This window comes from Mirounga leonina, unplaced genomic scaffold (genome assembly GCF_011800145.1).
Source record: "Mirounga leonina isolate KUSES-001 unplaced genomic scaffold, KU_Mleo_1.0 Mir_91, whole genome shotgun sequence".
NCBI classification, from domain to species: Eukaryota; Metazoa; Chordata; class Mammalia; order Carnivora; family Phocidae; genus Mirounga; species Mirounga leonina.
Genome location: NW_023270839.1, coordinates 33,284,283 through 33,306,067, shown reverse-complemented (window position 1 = coordinate 33,306,067; position 21,785 = coordinate 33,284,283). Strand labels below are relative to the sequence as shown.

Genomic DNA, 21,785 nt, shown 5'->3' with positions numbered 1-21,785 from the left:
TGCAATATCTTTTTCCATTCCTTCACTTTCCATCTGTGTGTGTTCTTACATCTAAAGTGAGTCACTTGTAGCCAGCATACAGATGGGTCTTGTTTTGTTTTTAAGATTTTACTTATTTGAGAGAGAGAGAGCATCAGAGAGAGAGAGAGAGGGAGAGCACAAGCAGGAGGGAGGGGCAGAGGGGGTGGGAGAAGCAGCTCAGCAGGGAGCCTGATAAGGGGCTCAATCCCAGGACCCTGAGATCATGACCTGAGGTGAAGGCAGATGCTTAACCGACTGAACCACCCAGGCGCCCCCTTTGTTTTTGTTTTTTAATCCATTCAGCCATTCTATATCTTTTGATTGGAGAATTTAGTCCATTTATATTTAAAGTAATTATTGATAGGTATGTACTTATTGACATATTGTTAATTATTAGCAGTTTTTGTAGTTCTTCTCTATTCCTTTCTTCTTCTTTTCTTCCTTTGTGGTTTGATGGTTTTCTTTAGTTGTATACTTATATTCTTTTCTCTTTATCTTTTGTGCTTTTACTATAGGTTTTTGCTTTGTGGTTACCATGAGGCTTACATATAACAAATTATCTGGAACAGTCTATGTTAAGTTGATAACAACTTACATTTGATTCCATTCTAAAGCTCCAGAACATACACGTAACCAAGAATTATTACACTATGGAGGGTAAGAGAAGAGCTTCTAACCAAATTCTGATTTCCTTACTCCATGTTTTCAAACTACACCATATTGTAATGACGTTAATAAAAATGGCAGCTGCTAGAGCAGCACTAGTTCATATTTATTGAATATATAACGTGAGCATGGAATTATTCTAAGAGCTTTACATTGGTTATCTCACTATTATTATACCTACTTAAGAGATAAGTAAACTAAGGCTAAGTAACTTGGCTACTTTACAAGTAACTAAAATTCTGAGGAGCCAGGATTTGAACCCAGGGAGTCTGATTCCATCATCCCTTCTTTCATCCATTCAGCTAGTGTTTATTGAGCAGCTACCATGTTCCAAGCACTAGGACAGTAGTGATGAATAAAAGAGCAGTGGTCACCCTACTCAGACATGGGATTTGTATGCCACCTCTGCCACTCTTTCACTCTGGAACTTGGTGCAAATCATTTAGGCCTCTGAGCCTCAGTTTCTTCATCTTCAACTGGGGATAATAATGTACCTGTCTAGCTGTTCCGAGCATCTTACAAGATACTGAATGTGAACATGCTTTGTTTTTTTTTTTTTTCTAAAGATTTTATTTATTTATTTGAGAGAGAGAGAATGAGAGACAGAGAGCACGAGAGGGAAGAGGGCAGAGGGAGAAGCAGACCCCCTGCCGAGCAGGGAGCCCAATGCAGGACTCGATCCCGGGACTCCAGGATCATGACCTGAGCCAAAGGCAGTCGCTCAACCAACTGAGCCACCCAGGCGCCCCGTGAACATGCTTTGTAAACTGTAAGACACTATACAAGAGTTATGTGTTAATAACATATTATAGTATCTCTGGAGCTTATGATGTCTAGGCCTTAGGACCTCCCTGTTTCCTTCTCAGGTCAGGAAACCCCTTTCTTGCTTAGTGTTTGAGAAGGAGGGAGAAGGACCAAGATTTGTACACTCCCCATGGCCGTAGTTCTGGCCTCTGGAGTATCCCCCACAACCTCTAGAACTCTCAAGGCTCTCCTCAGTCTCCATCCCTATTCCAGGGTTCAGTCTGCCCCTTGACCTATTACCTGAGACCCCATGGGCAGGGCGTTGAGAGCCACAAGGAAGAGGCTGCATTGTAACTGAGCTCTCCCGGGGACACCGGGGGAGGGGGAGGTGGAGGTAAGAGGCAGGGCCTACTTATTCATTAAGCAAGATGCCTAGAGCCCAGGATACTTTTAGTAGCCCATGAAAATGTTTTAATGTTCTCTAACATCATATGAAAAAACATATATGAAGGGGAGGAAATCAGAGCGGGAGACGAACCATGAGAGACTATGGACTCTGAAAAACAAACTGAGGGTTCTAGAGGGGAAGGGGGTGGGAGGATGGGTTATCCCGGTGATGGGTATTAAAGAGGGCACGTTCTGCGTGGAGCACTGCGTGTTATATGCAAACAATGAATCATGGAACACTACATCAAAAACTAATGATGTAATTTATGGTGATTAATATAACATAATAAAAAAAATATATATATATGTAATCTATAATCTAGCTTGCTACTAGTACAATCATAAAACATGATTTATTTTTTAAAAATCTGCAAGGGAAGGGGCCCACAAAGGCAAAAATGCCTAAAGTCCACAGATGACACATCTGGAGGGAGACAGAGTCAAACTGTGCTTGGGCAGCATCTCCATCCATACACAGTTCCCTGGGTTCTCTCAGCTCATTCAGTTCATTTATTCATGTTCAGTTCATATGGAGGCATTTCTTTCCTTAATATAGAGACAGCTTCTCTTAGATAAGAGCTAGTCCATTTCCAGCAATAAGTAAGAGCTTAGGGCTTGGTGGATCAGTCTATCTACCTACCCACCTACCTACCGATCACCTATCTATCTACCTACTTATTTTTATAGAGACTTAGAGAGTCAACCCAGTAATTAACCCAGGACTAACATTGCTTCTTTCCATTTGCTGTGATTAGTAAATATGTTATCTCAGACAACTTTAAATTCCCAGTTTGAGAATTGATACACATCTCTTTGTGAGTAATGTTTGGTGGGTTAAGTAGTTCTGTTTAATATATCTAATTAATTTATTAAGAAGTCTTTGGGAAATTACCCTAGATTGAACTACCATGACCTTTGGTAGGTTCTGTTCTTGAATCTCATCTTTTTACAAAAATGTTCATTAACAACTTGTCCCAAGTCCTTTATCAATGGTTTTCAAATTGTGTTCTGAAGATCCCCTACATACATACACACATATAGTTCCTTTTCAGAGACCCCTCAGCATTGGGCTGGGGGCAGATGGGGGTAGTATGATGATACACTGGCAGGGCAAAACTTCTATCCCCTTCCCCGCCCTCCTTCTATTTATAGTAGCTTTTGTTTACTAGTGGTTACCATATAAGATTTTATTTGAACAATAGGTTCTGTGGCCAAATAAAACTTGTAAACCATTCTCTTTAACTGGAAGTTGATATTTTTGAGTACTGATGTGTCTTTATATAAGACATGTGTGTGTGTGTGTAAGCAATTTAAAGGAAACAATAACTTATATCTTAAGGATCAGATTTTAAATGTGGCATTTCTACTTCACTTAGCCTGTTCAACAGCTGAGTATTAACTCTGGTTCCTACTGGTTAGAAAAGTTCTACAACATTTGACATGCTTTGAGATCTCAATGGGTTGGGGAATCATGGAGAAATTCTGTTTTTGGCATTAAAATAAATGCTTCTATTAAGTTTTGTGATTGACAAGGAAGGGGGGGTAAAATTCCATCTCCTAAAAGATCTATTTAAAAAATAGGTTATTTGGCTCTACTTGACTTTTGATATAGACCTTCAACCACAAAGACATTCTCTGGAATAAGAACCCACCACAGGCAAACCCACTTGTAAACTGGGGGAGAGGGAGAATTTGAATGTAAACCCCTAGAACTAGAGGACTTTTTTTTTTCCATTTAAAAAAGCCTTCCTGGGGTTCATTTCCATAAGTGTGCATTTCCTCTTCATGATCCTGGTCATTAATCACCAGTTAGTGTTTAATGAACACCTGCATGGATCATAGGTTCCACAATCCAACCTGAAACTCAAATTTTAGGTTGTCTCTTCCTCTAATAATTATAATCCACCCCCAGGGGCTGTTCCTGACTTGTCTGGCATTTCTGTTTTTGCAGAACTTGAATCAGGGCACAGGGCTTCAATGTCTTCTCTTATTCCTCCCTTCGCCTTTTCTCAAATCCAGAATCTCTTAACCTCTGCGTGATTGTCATTTTGAGCTGAATAATTCTTTATTGTGGGGAGTGCGGGGGGGGGGGGCTATCCTGTCCTTTGTTGGATGTTTAGCAGCATCCTGACTTCTACCCACTACCCACCAGTAACTCCCCAGCCCCAACTGTGACAACCAAAATCTCTCCAAACTTTGCCAAATATCCCCTTGCAGGGGTGGTGGAAGGGAGTGAGAAGGGGGTGAAGCTGCTCCCTGTAGAGAACCACTGCTCTCAAATCTATGAGGATCCTAAGCCTGAGAATCCTACCAGAAATCACCTGGTCACCACCAGACATGGTTCTCAAAGAAAGCTTAGACATATGTAATTTAACCAAGTCAATGTTATCAACCTCTGTTGCACATTTGAATCACTGCAATATTTACAAATGATTAACTGGGACTTAGTATTTTTTAAAAGTTCCCCAGGAGATCTCAATTTGACATAGGATAAACATATGTACTTAGCAGTCATAATACTCATAAAAACTTAAAAAAAAAAAAGCCACCAATTTTATTTCAAATAGGAAATATCCAGGTAGTTTCAGAGCAAGAAAAAACATTCCATGTTGATAGATTATAGAACATAGGCCACTGGAGACATTTCACATTTACTTTTTGTTCTGTTCTCATCACAAAGCAATTGGGAACCTGGATACCTCTGGGAATGCTGGGCTTTTTAACAGTTTGAAGGTGCATCATTTGATGTAGAGCAATTTCTCTGGTGCTTGTAACTCAGAGACTTGTCACCAAAGTGACATCAATTAGGAAACTTCACAGGGAAGAGCCCGACCAAGGGGAAATTCCCCAGATGTAATGCTTGTGATTGGCAAGGAAGGAGGTGTGAGAATTAGAAAGAGCAAGGGTGGGCTAAGGAGGGAGGCATTCTGATAATGTTTTTTCAACACATGAAAAATATGACCAAATTGCGACCTCTTTCCTTTGTTAGTGTTTCAGTAACAGCAGGAATAAAACCACATGATGGTCTCACTGATAAGAGGAATTCTTTTTTTTTTTTTTTTTAAAGATTTTGTTTATTTATTTGAGACAGAGAGAATGAGAGACAGAGAGCACGAGAGGGGGGAGGGTCAGAGGGAGAAGCAGACTCCCCGCCGAGCAGGGAGTCTGATGCGGGACTCGATCCCGGGACTCCAGGATCATGACCTGAGCCGAAGGCAGTCGCTTAACCAACTGAGCCACCCAGGCACCCCGATAAGAGGAATTCTTAATCTCAGGAAACAAATTGAGGGTTGTTGAAGTGTAGGGGGGTGGGAGGGATGGGGTAGCTGGGTGATGGACATTGGGGAGGATAAGTACTATGGTGAGCGCTGTGAATTGTGCAAGACTGATGAATCACAGACCTGTACCCCTGAAACAAATAATACATTATATGTTAAGAAAAAAAAAACCACACGATGAAGGTCTTTATATTTTAGGATCCCGGGAACATTACATCCAGAAGGTGTACACATTTTGGCAGCTGCCAATCCCATGTCTTCTGGCTGGCCAAGGAGGGCTGGCCGAGATTCTTGGCCAGTTACTGATCTTCTGAAAGGTATACGATGCAGTAGATGAGGTTCAACTTTCCATGTGACCTTAGGCAACTCACTTAACTTCCCCAAGACTTTGTTTCCTTATCTGAAAAAATGGGCAGCATGGCATTTACCTCGGACAGTCACTATGAGGATTAAATTAGATAATAAATGGGAAAGTGTTTTTGTGAACTGTAAAGCCCCATGAGGTAACACTATCTTTCCTGGGACCTTCTATTCTGAAGATTCCACTAGACCAAGATCCCATGGCTTCCAGTTTTGGCTTCTAGGGCCTGTGTAGAATAACGGATGAGTGCAGACATTGACTTAACTTGTCAAATGTCTGTCCTCAAGTGGACAATTAGGAAAGTACATTTGAGTTAAAAGTACAGGGTGATGTAATTTTCATGCCTGAGGTTATAGTTGTATTTTAGGTCATTATATACTAAAGACAAGAAAATTAACTGGTGCCCTCTAAAATGCAAAGAGCAAGAGATTAATCTGATAAATGGTTTCCATTAAAAAATTCCATTTGGTTTCCCAAATTTATCTTGTCTCCTGAGGTTTCTGAATGCCGCAGTGTCCTTCCCTGTGCTTTCCAGCGTATTCTACTGATTCCTATATCCCTAGGTTTGAAGAGTATCTGTATTTATACCAATATAGTTGCACAACATAACTACAGAGTTAACCTATTAGCTCCCTAATTCATGGACATATTAATTAAAATCACAGTTTTTGTCTTTCAATTTAGTTTTGGTTGATACTCCAAACATAATCTTTGTGGAAAAAATAAGGCTTTCGTAATGCTTTTTCATACAGGTAGTGCAGCTGAGATCATCCAAATAAGTCCATGGTCAAGGTTCTAAGTTATCAGTGCTTGCCTAGTAATAAGGATTCTCATCAAAGGATGAAACAAACAGAGCAGGAAATAAGGCTATTTCAGGGGACAGTCAGTGCTATTCTGGGGGAAACCGGTGAAGAAGAGGTCAGCATTTACAAACTTTCACTTGAATGCTTTTACAATTAGGTGCCTCACATGGCTAGCAGAGGAAATTGGGTGGATTCCATCCTAGTCTTGTGAAAACACAGACCCCTGGATGCCATCTTTTCTGAAGAGAATACTGGGGCAGCCAATGGTAAACCCGAACTGAGCACACTACTACATTATCACACTAAGTTCATATTTATCTAGTTTCTCCTCAGATTGTCCTGTCTCGAAGTCTGGGTCAGGATCTTGGTGGTGGATCTCAATGATAAGAATGTAGATAAGGCCTCCAATGACCGCGCCAACCAAAGGACCCACTACGGGAATCCACCAGAAGTTATTTCCAGCTCTGAAATCAAACAAGAAGTTAGTGATACACCACTTGGATCTTCCCCCTGGTATTACTAGCTATTCACTAACAAGCCCATCTTTCTCATGCTCCCGGTTCCCTTTTAACTCAGCAAGAGCTAAGTATAAGGACATTCACTGTGCTTCGCAAGCATCATCCTGGATTTTTCATATACCTTATTTCAGATGATCTATTCCATTGTCCTATTAGTACTCGTGAGAGAATATGTCCCATTTATTTTCCTTTCATGAAAGAGAGTCCCTGAACCCACTGTCAGAATTGAAGGCATCTAGGGACAGTGCTGGTGGATTATTCTGAAACTGCCTTTCCCTCATCCTGAAATGATGAGTCCTGGGAATTACAAATGGAAGGATGTGGAGAGGTTCCTGGGTAACGTTGGTCTAGGAGGGCAATCACAGAATAAACAATCAGGAAATGTTTGTCAATGAATGAATTTAAAAAATGAAAGGTGGACATACGAATTACCTACTAAATATAATTTAATTTCATGCTTATTTTTTGAGGTCACAGTTTCAAGCTACTCTCTGATAAGGCTTTTCTGCCATGATTCCCTGTCTTCTGCAGAAGTCCTCAATAACAGTACATTATACTAGAAGTATAGTTCTGGGAGAAAGCAGGTGCCTTCATAAATTGTCACCATCTTTTTCGGAGACAGGAAATCCATTTAAATAACTCCATAGGAAGGAACACGAAGCTCAGAAGCAAGCAAAATTGTACAGTAATACTCTAAAATTATTTAAGGATTTATACATTTCAGATAAAACTTTTTTAAAGCAGGGGAATGATAAACACCAGCACTGAGGATAATGCGGAGAAGGCAGGGGAAAGAGCAAGTGCATTCGCATATATTGAGGACTTCACAGTTGGGGAAAGGTTCATGGCTGTTCTTTTTATCATTATGCTTAATAACCGTATACATGTTCCAGGTGGCCTGTTGTTTGTATCACGTTTGAATTAGAAAGGATAATAAAGGAACTAAGCCCTGCTCTTGACCCTCATTCTTCCCTCTGCATGGTGATCCCTTCTACCTGGATCGTCCCCAGAAATCCTAGCTCATGAATTCAGGCTCGAGGGAAGAGCCCTGAGGTTGAGCACCGCGGCCACCAGATGTCACTCTTACTGCGCAGGAGAGAGGACACTGCACTTGGCTGCTCTCCATACCCAGGAGGGGCGAGCCCCCAAATCCAGGAGGGCTTTCCTATGAGAGGCACATGGGCTTTAAAGAGCTAGGAGCCTTCTCTTTGGTAAACACATGAAACAAGTATAAGCCCCCTTATTTTTCTCTCATTTCCTTTCTTTCATCGTGATTTAACCGCAAATCTCACTGTCCTTTAACAGATTCGGGTCCCAGGTATCTGCCAGGACTCACGTCCTTGTTTCACTGGCCGGACTCTCAGGGCTGAATGTGTGGTGCCAGGGTCACAGCTCAGAGATAGAGGCCCTCGCACGTGGCTTCCTGCCTGGCCGGGTCTTACGTGTCCACAGTGTCATCCGCACGCCGTGATTTGGGGGATGCCAGGACAATGTCTGTGTTACTTGCTTAAGGTACGCACCACCATCAGGGATTCATTCCTTTGGGTAAACTTTAAAATATAAACAATATCCCTGAGATCCTTCATCCATGAAGTCATTAACACCTTAATGTGAATTTGTGGAGAGCGCTTAGATGGAAAACTTCCTAATATTTAAGGGAAAAGCCAGAGTCAGCCAGGGTCTATTGACTTGCCCTTGTCAGACCCTCTGGTGCCCCCTGCCCACGGTCATCCTCACTGCCTGCCAGACAGGGACGAGTGGGGACCCGAGAGTTAGGCAGTCTTGGTTTTATCTGGCACCAAGCTAGGGTATCTACTGAGATGCTTACCAGGGATGAGGAACCCTGAAAGGGTGGGACGATCTAGGAACACTCTGGAGATCTGTTATCCCTCCAAGGTTTTCTTGGGCAGTTTTGAAGATTACCAGCCAGCCAGCTCTTTCCTAACTGGTTTCTGCTCCTCTATCTCTCCTTTTTAATCCATTTTATGTAGTGATGTCAGATTAATTTAGTGAATTGGAGTTCTAAGCATGTCACACTTCTGTTCTAAATCCTTCCGCTGCTTCCCGTAATCTATGGAAGAGGGAGCAGCCCAGACCCCAGTCTTTCACTCTGGGAGTCTAGAGCCTCTGTGATCTGACACGAGTTGTGCTTTCCAGCCATCTCCACGCACCCTTCCAGCTAGACGAGATCACTTGTTAGTTTAACATTCCGTCCTTGTGAACAGATCCTCTCTGCCTGAAACCTCCTCTCTGTCCCCCATTTAAGCGTGTCCAAATACTATAAAATGCCCCTACTTCCACCCCCATAATTCCTAAATTTGGAGTTGCAAACCTCTCAAGTGCTGGAGTTAATGAGTCACATCTCCTTAACGGCACTAGGCAGCTTCAACTGGTGTAAGTACCTATGCTGAGCCCGCTGAACAGAACACAAAGGCAACAGAAGGGCAGCAGCTGGGTTTCATCATCTCCAGCCCGGGGCCTTGAGCAAGAGTTCAGGTAGCTGCAGGGGTGGATAAATGAATGCACGAAGGGAAAAGACCCTGACACAGAGGGACATGGAGCTGGTCTGGCAGTAGGGGATTCTGGCATTTTGCCACAGACATGATCTCTTACCATATACTTAACAAAGCCAAGGGAGGATAGGTGAGCCCTCTACTGATCTTAGAAGCACCACCACTCCTAGAGCTTTGGGTGAGTCACAAAACGGGGCTCAAAAGGAAGCCTTTGAGGCCTATTTGTTCCAGGGGTCTGTGTGAAGCTAACAGAGGTGACCTGGCTGTGGGGGCAGCAGTCTCCTAGACTGAGGTTCAGGGAGGTGGGATTATCGAAACTCAGGTTAATTCTGGGCTCTGGGACTCTTTCTGACATGTTTTTCATTCTCCATCGGGAAGACACAAAAGAACCTTCTTAGTTGGGGACATTTTGTTCAACCTTTTCATGTCCTAGTGGTAATCATTCTGCAACAAGAGCTCCTCACCTGTGGTACTCTTAACATTTTTAGCCAAATAATTCTTTGTTGTGGGGATCTGTCCTGGCTACTATAGGGTGCTTGGCAGTGTCCCTGGCCTCTCTCTACCCACTAGATGCCAGTAACAACCTTCACCTCCACCCTCCCCAGTTGTGACAACCAAAAATGTCTCCAGGCATTGCCAAATGTCTTTGGGTGGAAAAAATTACCTCTGGTTGAGAACCACTGGTCTAGAAAACTCATTGCATTATTAGTTTCTTAAAGATAGGGGATGTTGCTTGATTTTCTTTGTATTTCTCATCTCCTAGGACATGCCGGGCACATAGCATTTGCCCATTCTTTCATTCAGACTTTACTGACTTCTCCTGAGACTCTGTATATGCCAGGACCTGGTCTTGTTACTGTGGGGGCGGCGGTGAGGAAGCGGCCAGGTCCCTGTCCTCAGGATGCTTACGTTCTAGCAGTTCTCAACCTTGTCTGTGGTGGTTATCTGACTGGTGTCAGTTATTTTAATAGCTACTTTTTCACACTGGTGAAGACAACCCAAACTTTCACTTAAATAAGTCATCACATGTGTATGATTATATGTACAGGTCAGCATTTAGGGACATTCAAGTCTTTTCTCACAGCAAATATCACTAGAATTTCCTCACACGTGTCTTTCCTACTTCTCTTTCTCCATGTTGGAGCCCTGTTACTTGATGAACCAACGTAAGTTCCTTTCCCACAGAGAGATGTGCTAAGTGGATGGGAACAGACCACTGTGATTGCATGGGGCAAAAGTGGGAAGGAATAAATGGGCACAGTGTGTCCTGGAAGATTGGTACCAACAGTTGACGTATTTCCTCAGCACATTCTGAGGTAGAAAGTATGACGTCTTGCCATTTCCTGTGCACAGGTTCTCTTTCATGTCTGTTCCACCAGGGATTTCCTACTCATACCTCAAGACCCAACTCAGCCCTCACTTCTTTGGTGATGCCTTTCCCAACTTGTGAGGCATAGCTAGTCACTCTCTTATCTGCGTTCGCTAAGCACTTTGTTTTGGGGGTTGCCAGAGCCCTTACTATATTGCTCAAGGCTAGTGTTTTAGCTGATTTTGAAATCTCCTTACGTAGCAGAGTGACCACAGCACAGATAGTGTTGAGTAAAGATCTGCTGAATGAGTGAAGCATAGCATGGTTCACTAGCAAGAGCCCAGTAGTCGTATCAGAAGATGGAAATTCTACGTGCAACTTTATCACAAAGTGAATCTGCAGACAAGCTATACAACCAAAATACTCACATAAAGCCATCTACTAACTGAGGATTTATTATTATTATATAGGGTAGGCCTATCTCTTTTGAATTTACCTGGAGCCTCTCTCTGTCTCTCTCCCTCTCTCTTTCTCTTTATCTGTGTCCATGTGTGTCTCCCCTTACCCCCACACCCCAAATCACAAATCGTCAGTGAAACAATCCACACTGATGACCAGAGCATGCACTTAATCTCCACACTCCCAACTGAACTCTCCCGGACCTCCCTGGTCTAAGCACAGCCCTTCCCGGTAAGGCGCAGCATGAATCTCTCTTCCCCCGACACCACCAATACTTACGTGAAGACCTCAAACCCCCAACCTGCCAAAGCAGTGAAAAGTCTGGGACTCAGGTCTCGAGCTGGGTTCATGGCACAGCCACTGTTCAGTCCCAAGGAAGAAGAAATGGCGATAATCAGGAGGCCGATGACAATGGGCTCTAGGCCTTTGGGGACTCCCAAGTTTCTGGAGTCAAAAATGGCAAAGACAATCATGAGGAGGAACATGGTGGCCACTACCTGGGGAGAGAGAAAATGCACAAGGGATTTAACTTGTATTCTGCTCACTCACTGACCTCAGAATTCACCCCCTCTTGTTACAAACAAACCTGGTAATAACTAACACACACTGGTGAGCACACTGTGCCAGGCTCTCTTCTCATCACAGCAATCCTAGATGTGGGGCTAGCATCATTTACACATTAGTGACGTGCCAAGGTCACCTACTCAGTGGCAGTCAGGTGTGGACCCAGAGAGTTCGGCTCCGGAGACTGTTATCTTGACTACAACTATCCTGCTAAGCTACCATCCTGCTAAACAGAAAGGCAAGTTGCTGGCTGTCAAAATGGTTGAAGATGCTCAGTCAAACTAGTGAGAAGAACAACGTGAGACATCAGTGGATAAGCGGGCAAAGAAAATGAAAAGAAAATTCATAAGAGAAAAATAGAATTAAGAAAGAAAGAAGTGAGAAAAACTAATTTGTAATGAAAAAAGGCAAATGGTACTAAACATTAGGGAAATGATACCAGTTCTCTCAGGCTCTTCTAGTAGAATGACACATGCCACTTTCAAAAGGAATGAAGATACCGTCCTTTTCGATGAAAGCCAAAGTTTGAGAGAGAGAAAGTCAGCCTTCTTTCTCTCTTACCTCTAACGGAAACGACCTGAATTCACATGAGAAATCTCTAATGAGATAGCCCAGCCCCAATTCCTAGAAAGGTCTTCCTTTTATTGGGTGTAACTTTATCTCACCATAATTTCATGGACTAAATATTTTATAATTAGTGTATAAATATTAGTGTACATATATTACATAATTAATTTGTAAGTATATTAATAAATATTTATTGAGCACCTGTTATGTACTAACTTCCACCAAATCTCCATGGAGGATGTACATACCAAGCCTAGCTTCTTTTGCACTTGACACTCCTTCAACTCTTTGAAAGCTACTAATCCATCCCATCACCTCCAGCCCCACAGCTCCCACACACACACCTGCTCGGGAGTAAACATCCCCATTCTCCACTCATTGCTGTGTGACATCATTAGCTTTTGGTTCCTCTCTTGTAGTAGTATGCCCTCTTGAACTGTGACATTTGGAAATGACTCTAATACTCCCAGTATGGAATAGAGTATAAAACGCTAAACTACTTCATTTGAATACTATCTTTCAATTTTTTCAGCTTATGAGAACACCTTTTTCTCTGGCAGCTACATCTCTCTGTATCTTTGCCACCAAAACTTTTCTCATCATCCCAGCTCATTTAGGCTCTTGGTTCCAAATGACTAATGTGATTCCCACAGTCCAGTTTCCCATCTAATTGTCTTCACTTTTGCATTGTTCCTTTTGTCCTCAGGTGCTCATTTTGTTTTTTGCTAGATTCAAAATTCCTGGGCAGAGACTGTTTACAATGCATTTTCCTTATATTATTCACTTCGTCCTTATAAAGTAATCTGCTAAGTGCTCATATTATCCCCACTTTACGAGACCCCCAGAGTTCAGTAATTTAGCTGAAGTTGCTCAGGGAGTTGGCACAGAACTGTTATTTTAATTCAGACACTCAGACTCCAAATCTCAGATCTTTATGATGCACATTTACTTGTCAGTCCCTCAAGCTCCAGACACAGGGCTGAGCATACAGGGAGGGCTCAAGAAAGACTTGTTGGTTGCCTGTTTGGTTTGTTGATCAAAGTGGAAAGGAAAAAGACTGAGGGCATGAGGGCATGGTTTTTTCATCTATCCATTAAACGGAGGTGGGCAGGGTTGGTAATCTGGAAGATCCCTTTTATACACATGCCCCCTCTACCCTGCCCCATCGTGATCACAAGAGAACAACTGAGAGTTGCTGGAGATGTCCTCCCTCCCTCCTTCCTTCCTTCCAGGCTGACCAGCAGGCTTTCTGGGCTGCAGTATGGGAGGAAGAGGCTATCAGGTTGACGATGTTCGTTCTGCCACAAATTGACCAGAAGAACTGTGCTATTGGCTACATCACAGATGGCTGGGTGCAGCTTGTTTAGATGTCCATAGGGCAGAGACACTTCTAGCTACCTTGAGAGGTTAGATAAACCTATGCACCTGAGGAGACACGAGGACTAGTGATACTCTAGGCTCAACTGCCACACTTCACAGTCCTTGAATTGAGATAGAAAGGTCTTTTCTTGTGGCCTCCATGTTCAGAGCACAGAAGAGACAGTGATCAGAAAGCAAACCCTATTTGCCCCTTTAGGGGTTAAAATGTCCAGTTGTCCACTCTTTTCTGGACCTCAACCAATGTGAAACAAGTGTATGCATATTTTTTAAAGATTTATGTTGTTTATTTTTAGAGAGAGAGAGAGCAGGGGGAAGGGCCAAGGGAGAGAGAGAATCTCAAGCAGACTCCCTGCCCAGTGAGGAGCCTGATGAGGGGCTCGATCCCATGACCTTGAGATCATGACCTGAGTTGAAATCAAGACTTGGGCACTCAATCAACTGAGCCACTCAGGCGCCCTCAAGTGTATCTATTAAAGAGGAAGCAGAAAACTTTTTTAGTGGTATCAACTTTGGTAAAGGGAAAAACTTGTCAAAAATGCTTGGGTTATGCCTTGTGACCTCTGACTTTGGAAACACAGCCTTTCCTTCTTGATGGACTATAATGCTCCTGTGCATTCCCCTTATTAGATCATATCTTTTCACCAAAGTTTGATCTTTGTTAAATGATACCTACTTGGTCTGCAAACGCATTCGTCAAAGACAGATATGGAGCTGGGTACGTTGCAAAAATGTGGGCTGTTGCATTTTCTCCCACGATGAGCAATTTTCCACCAGCAAAGGCCATAAGTCCATCTATGGAAGAAAGAACTCTCACATTAGTGTTCTCTGGGCAAAGCTGAGGGAAGTCTATGCCTGGTCTTGTGCTAAACAACCGCAACCCAACACTCAGCTTCAGCTTAGCAGATCCACACCACATGCCACTCCTCACTTCATAGCACGGCAGTTTTAGAGATGCCCAGAGAAATTCTAGGATGTCAGGTCAAAGATAGAAAGCCCTGGCTGCCCTCCATGGTTCACTCCACTTGAGCCATCCTTATCCAGTGAGTCCAGGGAACTAATTTTTGGGGGGAGAATCCTTGGAATTTTTGAAGTCAACCAAATGGCAAGGTGGAGCTTCAATCTACCGTAGGTAGAATTCATGATTCCCAGGGGGTTCTCAGTAACCCCTGATACCAGTCCAGAAATTGAGGGTGTTGTGGTACAGTGAAGATGCCCTTAGTTCAAGGGAGACCGCAGTCCCCAACACAGCCAACGCCAACCCCAGGTCTCTCCTGCCACAGCAGCTGGCTCTCCTGAGTTTCTGATCTGGTCTCAGATTCTCCATCAGTCCTCTTAAGCTCTATTTCTCAGAAAGACACTCTGTGGGAAGAAGTCTCCGTCCACAAAGTATTTCTTGAAGGCACGGTTCTTACATTCTAGCTCCTAGGTGGGCTTCAGTTTGAGAGTCCTAATGTACTGAGACTTACCTTGGATTAGACAGAAGGAACTACTTCAACCACTGATTTCATGCAATCTCAAAGATTTTTAGTTTGAGGGGTCTTAGAAGCCAAGTCTCTCATTTTCCAGAGGAGGAAACTGAGACCGACAGAGTCAAATGACTTACACTTAAGTCCCCCAGCTACTTACTGACACAGGACAGAATTAAAGTCTGGGTCTTTGATCGCCAGTACTGTTTCTCTCCCAGGACTGTTGCAGAACAGAGTTCCTGGTTGTTGGACAGAATGGGGAAGAGATTCTCCACCTAGCCTATTCTCAACTGCACCCCTTCCTTCAAAGACTTTGTTCCAGATTCCTTCTCTGAATACTTAATCATCATCACCTTTGCTACCAGTCAACACCCTCTCTCCCAGCCAAGTCAGAGAAAGCTTGTGGAGAAGCCACTGGCCCATTGCTTATTTTGTGCAGGTCACCCTGTAGTACTGATTGGACCTAAAGATAGACTTCTAGTTCTGCCCTCCATTTAAATTGTGACCATTTTCTTACAAAGGCTTCATGAATTTGTCCTAATGATAATGTTGGCCCCATTATTCAGAACTTCGAATTCGTAGAACTGCCTGCCAATTGTGGAACACTTCCCTGTTCTTGCCTTATCTCAGCTCTTCCTAGCAAGTAATTCTGACTTCCTAATTATGGCCAGCTCTCCCTAACCTCTGGGCTTGGGGACCTACTCACCATGGTAAACGCCAAAGAGGGTTGCAGCTCCTGCAAAGGCTCCCAAGAACTGGGCTCCCACATAAAAAGGAAATTTGAACCATTTCATTCGTCCAAAGAGACACATTGCAAAAGACACAGCTGGGTTGATGTGGCCACCTACAAGAAAGAGAAGATGATTAGGGATGTTAGCAACAGGCCAGGGAGAATTATTACACAGAAAACCTTATCTAGAGACCTCAGGCAGAACTCAGTCTTCCAGGTAGAGAACTGTGTGAAGAGACAGAGACTTAGGTGTATGTGAGTGTGTGTGTATGTGTGTGTGTGTTTGTGTTTGAATGGGGAGGAAAGGCAGACCAATAACCCACATGCATCATTAGACACTGTCTAGGAAGTTCAGCTTTCTGAAAAGGGAGTCAGATATGGGAAGAAGCTGGTACTCAAGAGGCTTATTTTGTATCTCTACCTTCGATCTACCATCTACCTAGCTATCATCTATCTACCAGGCTTTTATCTATCTATAAAACAATAACCTCAAAGAGATGGATATAAACTGTTAACTTCAATATATTTTTAAGTCAATATATTTATACAATATATTGTTTAAAGTTTAAATCTGCATCTAGCAATTCCTCAGCCCATGTTCAGAGGATATAAAACAATCTTAAGATGGAAAAGAGATGGGGTGCCTGGGTGGCTCAGTTGGTTAAGCGACTGCCTTCGGCTCAGGTCATGATCCTGGAGTCCTGGGATCGAGTCCCGCATCAGGCTCCCTGCTCAGCAGGGAGTCTGCTTCTCCTTCTGACCCTTCTCCCTCTCATGCTCTCTGTCTCTCATTCTCTCTCAAATAAGTAAATAAAATCTTAAAAAAAAAAAAGATGGAAAAGAGATGTCTATGGGAAAATAAACCTTGGCTGGCGGGCTGTCCCTCTCACTCAGGTAAGGGGCTCAATTTACTTTGAGGTGATCACAGTGTCTGAGTGGATTCTGCTCAGTTCCTCTGCATAAACAATGTATTTCTCTCACACACAGAATGTAGCAACACTTCCAACACCCCAACCTAAACTCCTGCTAGAGAAATCAGTCTCCTGGTTTCTCATCTAGTCACCAGATCAGATAGTGGGTTTGCTCAGTGGTAGGTCACCAATACCCTAGCCGGCTTTGCTAGTAACAGCAACAACATTTACTGAACACTTGCTATACATTATTATTGGGGTATTACATGCATTTCACCTTTATAAGAACCTAGTGAGATGGGTATTACTCCAATTAACTGGTAAGGAAACTGAGGCACAGAAGTTAAGCAACTTTTTTAAGGCCACATGATCAGTTAAGTAGTGGAAATGGGCTATTCAAATGCAGGTTGATATGAATTCTAGAGTCTATGTTCTATGTTATACCACTTCCAGACCTCCTTCACCATGTTTATAAGCCTTCCCTGCCTTAGTGGGCAGAAAAAAAAAAAACCACAAACATTTCAAATATCATCTTTGAGTGCATATGGGCTTAGTTCCTAAAAATGAAAGATGTTCATTTGCAGGGTACACTTTGTGTGGAGGGTGAATTAGAGTCACTGTCAATGTGACCACATTGAAATGTGGACCTTTGGGGTGGGGACATAGTTGTGAACAAGAGATGATAATGATGATGATGAAGGAGGAGAAGGAGGAGGAGAGAAGAAGAAACTTCACCATTTGATTCTCTACAGAACCTATAGGTCAGCCTGCTTCTGGAAAGCCTCCCCCTGTGAAGAAAGCAATGCTCTTCTTGAGTCTCTAAACCAAAGTGGGCTGGCAGGGAGTGGTTCTCACTGCTGGCTAAGCCACAAGGGTCCTTTCTTCACCTGCCCCTGCCACTTAGGGGCTAATATGAGCAAGAAAATGCCAATATATCAAAGTATGGGTGATTTCCTGAAGCCTTACAAACACCTCAACTGGTTTGTTTTACTTTTAAATCTAAGAAAGCCACAATTCTGGAGACCAGCAGGAGCACCACTTACTAGGCAAGCTGGGAACAGGGGTTAGGAGAGAGGAGTACACAGGCAATGGAAAGTTCCCGAAGCCAGCCCTGTTTCTCTATTCCCAGAGGCTATTTGGAGAAGAGCTGCCACCCAGCCTGCGCAGAGAGATCCATTGTGAAAGGACAAGGGCCCATAAGAAATCAGTCCCAATCAAAAACACCTCCCCTCAGACGAGTCCATCAATTTGAGAGTTATGTGTTTGGCAAGCTCCTCTTCCAGAATAAAACCTCCTACAGGTAGGGTTCTAGTTTGTAGACTCTCATAAGCACCTTGAGGCAGGGTGCTCATTCTTTGTCTCGGACTTTAAACAATGCATGCCACGCAGGAGGTGTTCAAATCTGAAAGTTGATTCAATAAGTCGTCAGAGGCTTTATTCAAGGGTAGCTCAGACTATGAAGGCCTGCCGAGAAGGACAGTTGTTTGGGAATCAGAGAGGTGTGTCTGGGAGGGTGCCTTACAAAGCAACAGGAAGATTTCTCCTTGCAGGGATGAGTGCTCAGCCTGGCTTACTGCCGGACAAAGCAGAGCAGTGTAGTGGAAAGAACACAAGTGCTGGACTCGGGGAGCGCCGCCCTCAAGTCCTGGCTCTGTCCAGGTTGTTGTGAAGATCAGATGATTCATAAGAAGAGCCCAGGGTGGAGCTGGAGCCTGCCTGGCCCGAGATCAAAGTCTTAACGTGAGCAGAATGAACACTTTCAAGGTGCTGTTCTGGGCAAGTCTCCTCCTTCCCCATACTCACAGACCATTCTGCGATAGAGACAACCTTAATATTTTATTTATCATGATGCAAAGCCCTCTTGCTTTTTTGAGAATTTATATGGCTTAAACAATGTTACATCACAAACAGCCACCATACATGGAGGCAGCGTAAACACTTAATGTTGGATGTTGCATCATTAATGGGGGAGTCGTGAGTTCCGATCGGCAAGATTTGAGGGGCAGACCACTGGCATGTTCACAAGGAGGAACAGTGTGATAACTTCCTTCCAGGAAGGTAATGTTGTATATTGCAAAACCAGATGTCAGTTGACTTCACCAGTCTGTGACCACAAAATGGGATCTTATTTATGTTTATGCCCATTGTACAATGGTTATTTTTGGAATCCTCAAAGAGGGCCTCCTATGTGCTCGCAAACCAGTATGTTAGCTGCGGCCAAAGGAGAAAGTCACCTCCCCCCCCCGCCCCCCCCCCCCCCCACCGCCAGTCTTCCTCTCCCATTACTGTGGCTGCTGAAACCAATACTGATGTCTGCCTGGGTGTTAACGGTGGCCTGGTGTGTGGTCTCTGTGCATTCCCAAAGCCACCAGTCCTCAAGGAGCTGAACAGTGCTAGGTTCCAGAGATGGGGAGATAAGCTTCCTTTCCGGCCCAATGCAGCCTTGTATCAGCCAGGCTCAGAAACTGCTCTACTTATATTTTGGGGTCTCACAGACTCAGGTGAACAGGTCGGCTCTTAACCCTCATCTGGAAAGAACCTCTAGTAGAAATAGTCCCACAGGCTCTAGCTCTCACCCTTCTGAGCACAGGGGCTTAAACCCAGTCCAGGGCCCAGATGGGAAGACTTCACACCATCTCTCACCTTCTCTTCCTCTTCCTGCTGGTCTTCGCCCTTTTTTTTCTATGTTGACTGCCCAAATCCCCGAGTATATCAATAGATGTAAACAGACATGGGCCACATTGGTGATGAAAGCTATTACCTACACTGGTAGGGTCTGGGACCCATTTCTTCTGAATAAATATGTGATGATGTTCAATTCAGGGTGTTATGCAGGTGAAATATTCCAAAACCGTGTCTCTACCTAAAAAATACGCCCACATTTATATTCCCCAGTTTGTGGCCACCAGCCTTGTGTGAACGTAGTGGGAGCCAGAGGGGGCAGCTGTGGGGCATCTTGCAAGCTTGCTTTAGGCCACGCCTATGATCTGTTTGCTGTCAAGGCCTGCACTATAGTTAGGATGGTCCCCTGCCTACTGTGGTGTTTAGGTAGGCACTACAGTGCTGGGATCACAGCAAAGACTTGACAAGAGTGTGAACATAAACACTGCTCATACCAAACAAACCACACACACAGCCATCTCTAACGTGGACCGCCGCAGGATCTGAGTCTATGCGCTACGGAAAGGTGGCAGCCAGCAGATGACTGTTCCAGGTGCCCAGCCCAACGGGGCCCCCAGGGGGTCTGGGCAACCATTCTTCAGTGTTTCAGTGGCAGCATCTGTCACCAAGCCAGCCGGCTTGACTGCAGGTTCCTCTGCCAGGACTGTTCTGCCCAAAGACCCTGCTTGTAATGTCACGCCCTTCCCATAATAGACCATTGTGAACACTGCGTAATGGTGGGGACAGGAGTTTTGCTGTCACGTAGACCTAGGTCAAGTCTTTGCTCTGCTTCTTTACCAGCTGGGGGGACTCGCCATTTTCTTAATTTCTCGGAGCTCCAGGTTTCTTGGTGGCATGGAGACAGGAGCCCCTGCGGCAGAGCACTACTGTAGAGAAAGGGGACAGAGTATGCACAGCAAGACCGCACAGGGCCCCGCGCGGGCTTCCCTTTCTTCCCTCAGGCTCAGCAGGCTTGCCTTAGTGTTCTGACCGGGCTGCTGAAAGATTCTGAGCACCTTTGAGAACTGCATCATTTCCACAGACCTCTCCTGAGTTCCCAGACTGCATTAAGTAGCATCATTTCATTTTGCTTCTCAGAACTTTGTGAATGGGTTCTAATCAGCCCCCCACTCGGGGCAGAATTTGACCAAGAGCACTGCTCGATGAGACCTGCACTTCCACGAAAGCACCAGCCATTTTGCAAATGGCCTAGACTTTTCTGATTGTTGTGGGTAAAGGTCCAGGGACTTGTCTCTGTTGGAGTGATCTTCACTGGGCTCTGCACAGGGTCTCTGGGAATGACTTCCAAGCATGGGGTAGAAATAGGCGAAAGATCATACTGATGGATGAAGAACAGGATGCAGTGGTTCGATTTAAGAATCAGCCAGGTCAGGGGTGCCTGGGTGGCTCAGTGGGTTAAGTGTCTGCTTTGGGCTCAGCTCATGATCTCAGGGTCCTGGGATCGAGCCCCTCATTGGGCTCCCTGCTCAGCAAGGAGTCTGCTTCCCCCTTTCCCTCTGCTCCTCACTCCATTCATGCTCACTCAAATAAATAAATAAAATCTTAAAAAAAAAAAAAAGAATCAGCCAGTTATGAATCCTAACCCTCATCTCTTGTCTCTTGCTAAATGTTGCTTTTGCACAAGTCACTTACTGTTTGTTGGCCATTTTGATTTTAACATCTATAAAAACAGAATTGCAGGGTTGTTGGGATCCAAATAAACTGGGGTATGTGAAGCCCCCAACACTGTTCTAGCACATTGGAATGGCTGAATGAACGGCCACTATTATTTCTATTACTTACCAGAGACACCCCCAGTCACATAAATGGCCATTACAACTGCCATGGCAAATCCAACATTGATAGTGACAATTCCTCCAAAGAGACCTCGACTGAGGACAGCTTGGGCGACGGAGCCACATCCAAGGACCTGGAATGAGAGGAAGCTCAGTAACTAAGTGGAGAAGGCCACTGTCGAAGACAATGGAAAGTCGCAGGAATAAGAAATATGTTTAAAGCAAATGCACGGATTGGGCTGCCTCCGACTTCATGCGAATCAAATTATAAGGATCCAGCCAAGCTCAGATAGCAAAATGGCTTACAGATGAGTTTTGCTGGGTGCTGGCACTGTTATTCTTTCCCCACTTGTCAATCGGGTAGTTTTACACACTGATCCAGGGTTCTGGCTCTTAGTTTAAATCAAACTTTTTATTTTGAGGCAGTGGTAGATTCCCTTGAGGTTGTAAGAAATAACACAGAAAGATCCCATGTACTTTTTACCCGCTGGTTCCTTTTAATCAATCAGAAGATCTAGCAGCCTCAAGGAAATAATATCCTGGGGCAGAGTAGGGGTGGGCCGCTCCCTTTAAACAGAGCCTGTGTGGGCT

At 44.1% G+C, this 21,785-nt stretch overlaps 2 protein-coding genes across 5 annotated transcripts in view; one reads left to right on the top strand and one right to left on the bottom strand.

Moving 5' to 3' along the window:
• LOC118003322 overlaps positions 1-21,785 on the top strand; it is a 130,385-nt gene that overhangs the window by 102,369 nt on the left and 6,231 nt on the right. The gene's annotated exons all lie outside the window — the stretch shown is intronic.
• AQP9 (aquaporin 9) overlaps positions 5,292-21,785 on the bottom strand; it is a 93,415-nt gene continuing 76,921 nt past the window's right edge. For both annotated transcript variants that reach the window (XM_034994216.1, XM_034994215.1), the window contains exons 2-6: positions 21,202-21,328; positions 15,803-15,940; positions 14,304-14,422; positions 11,399-11,616; positions 5,292-6,784 (exon numbers count right to left, since the gene is read on the bottom strand). In XM_034994216.1, coding sequence (XP_034850107.1) covers positions 6,610-6,784; positions 11,399-11,616; positions 14,304-14,422; positions 15,803-15,940; positions 21,202-21,244 — 693 coding nt within the window. In that variant the 5' untranslated portion in view covers positions 21,245-21,328 and the 3' untranslated portion in view covers positions 5,292-6,609. The remainder of the gene's footprint in view (positions 6,785-11,398; positions 11,617-14,303; positions 14,423-15,802; positions 15,941-21,201; positions 21,329-21,785) is intronic.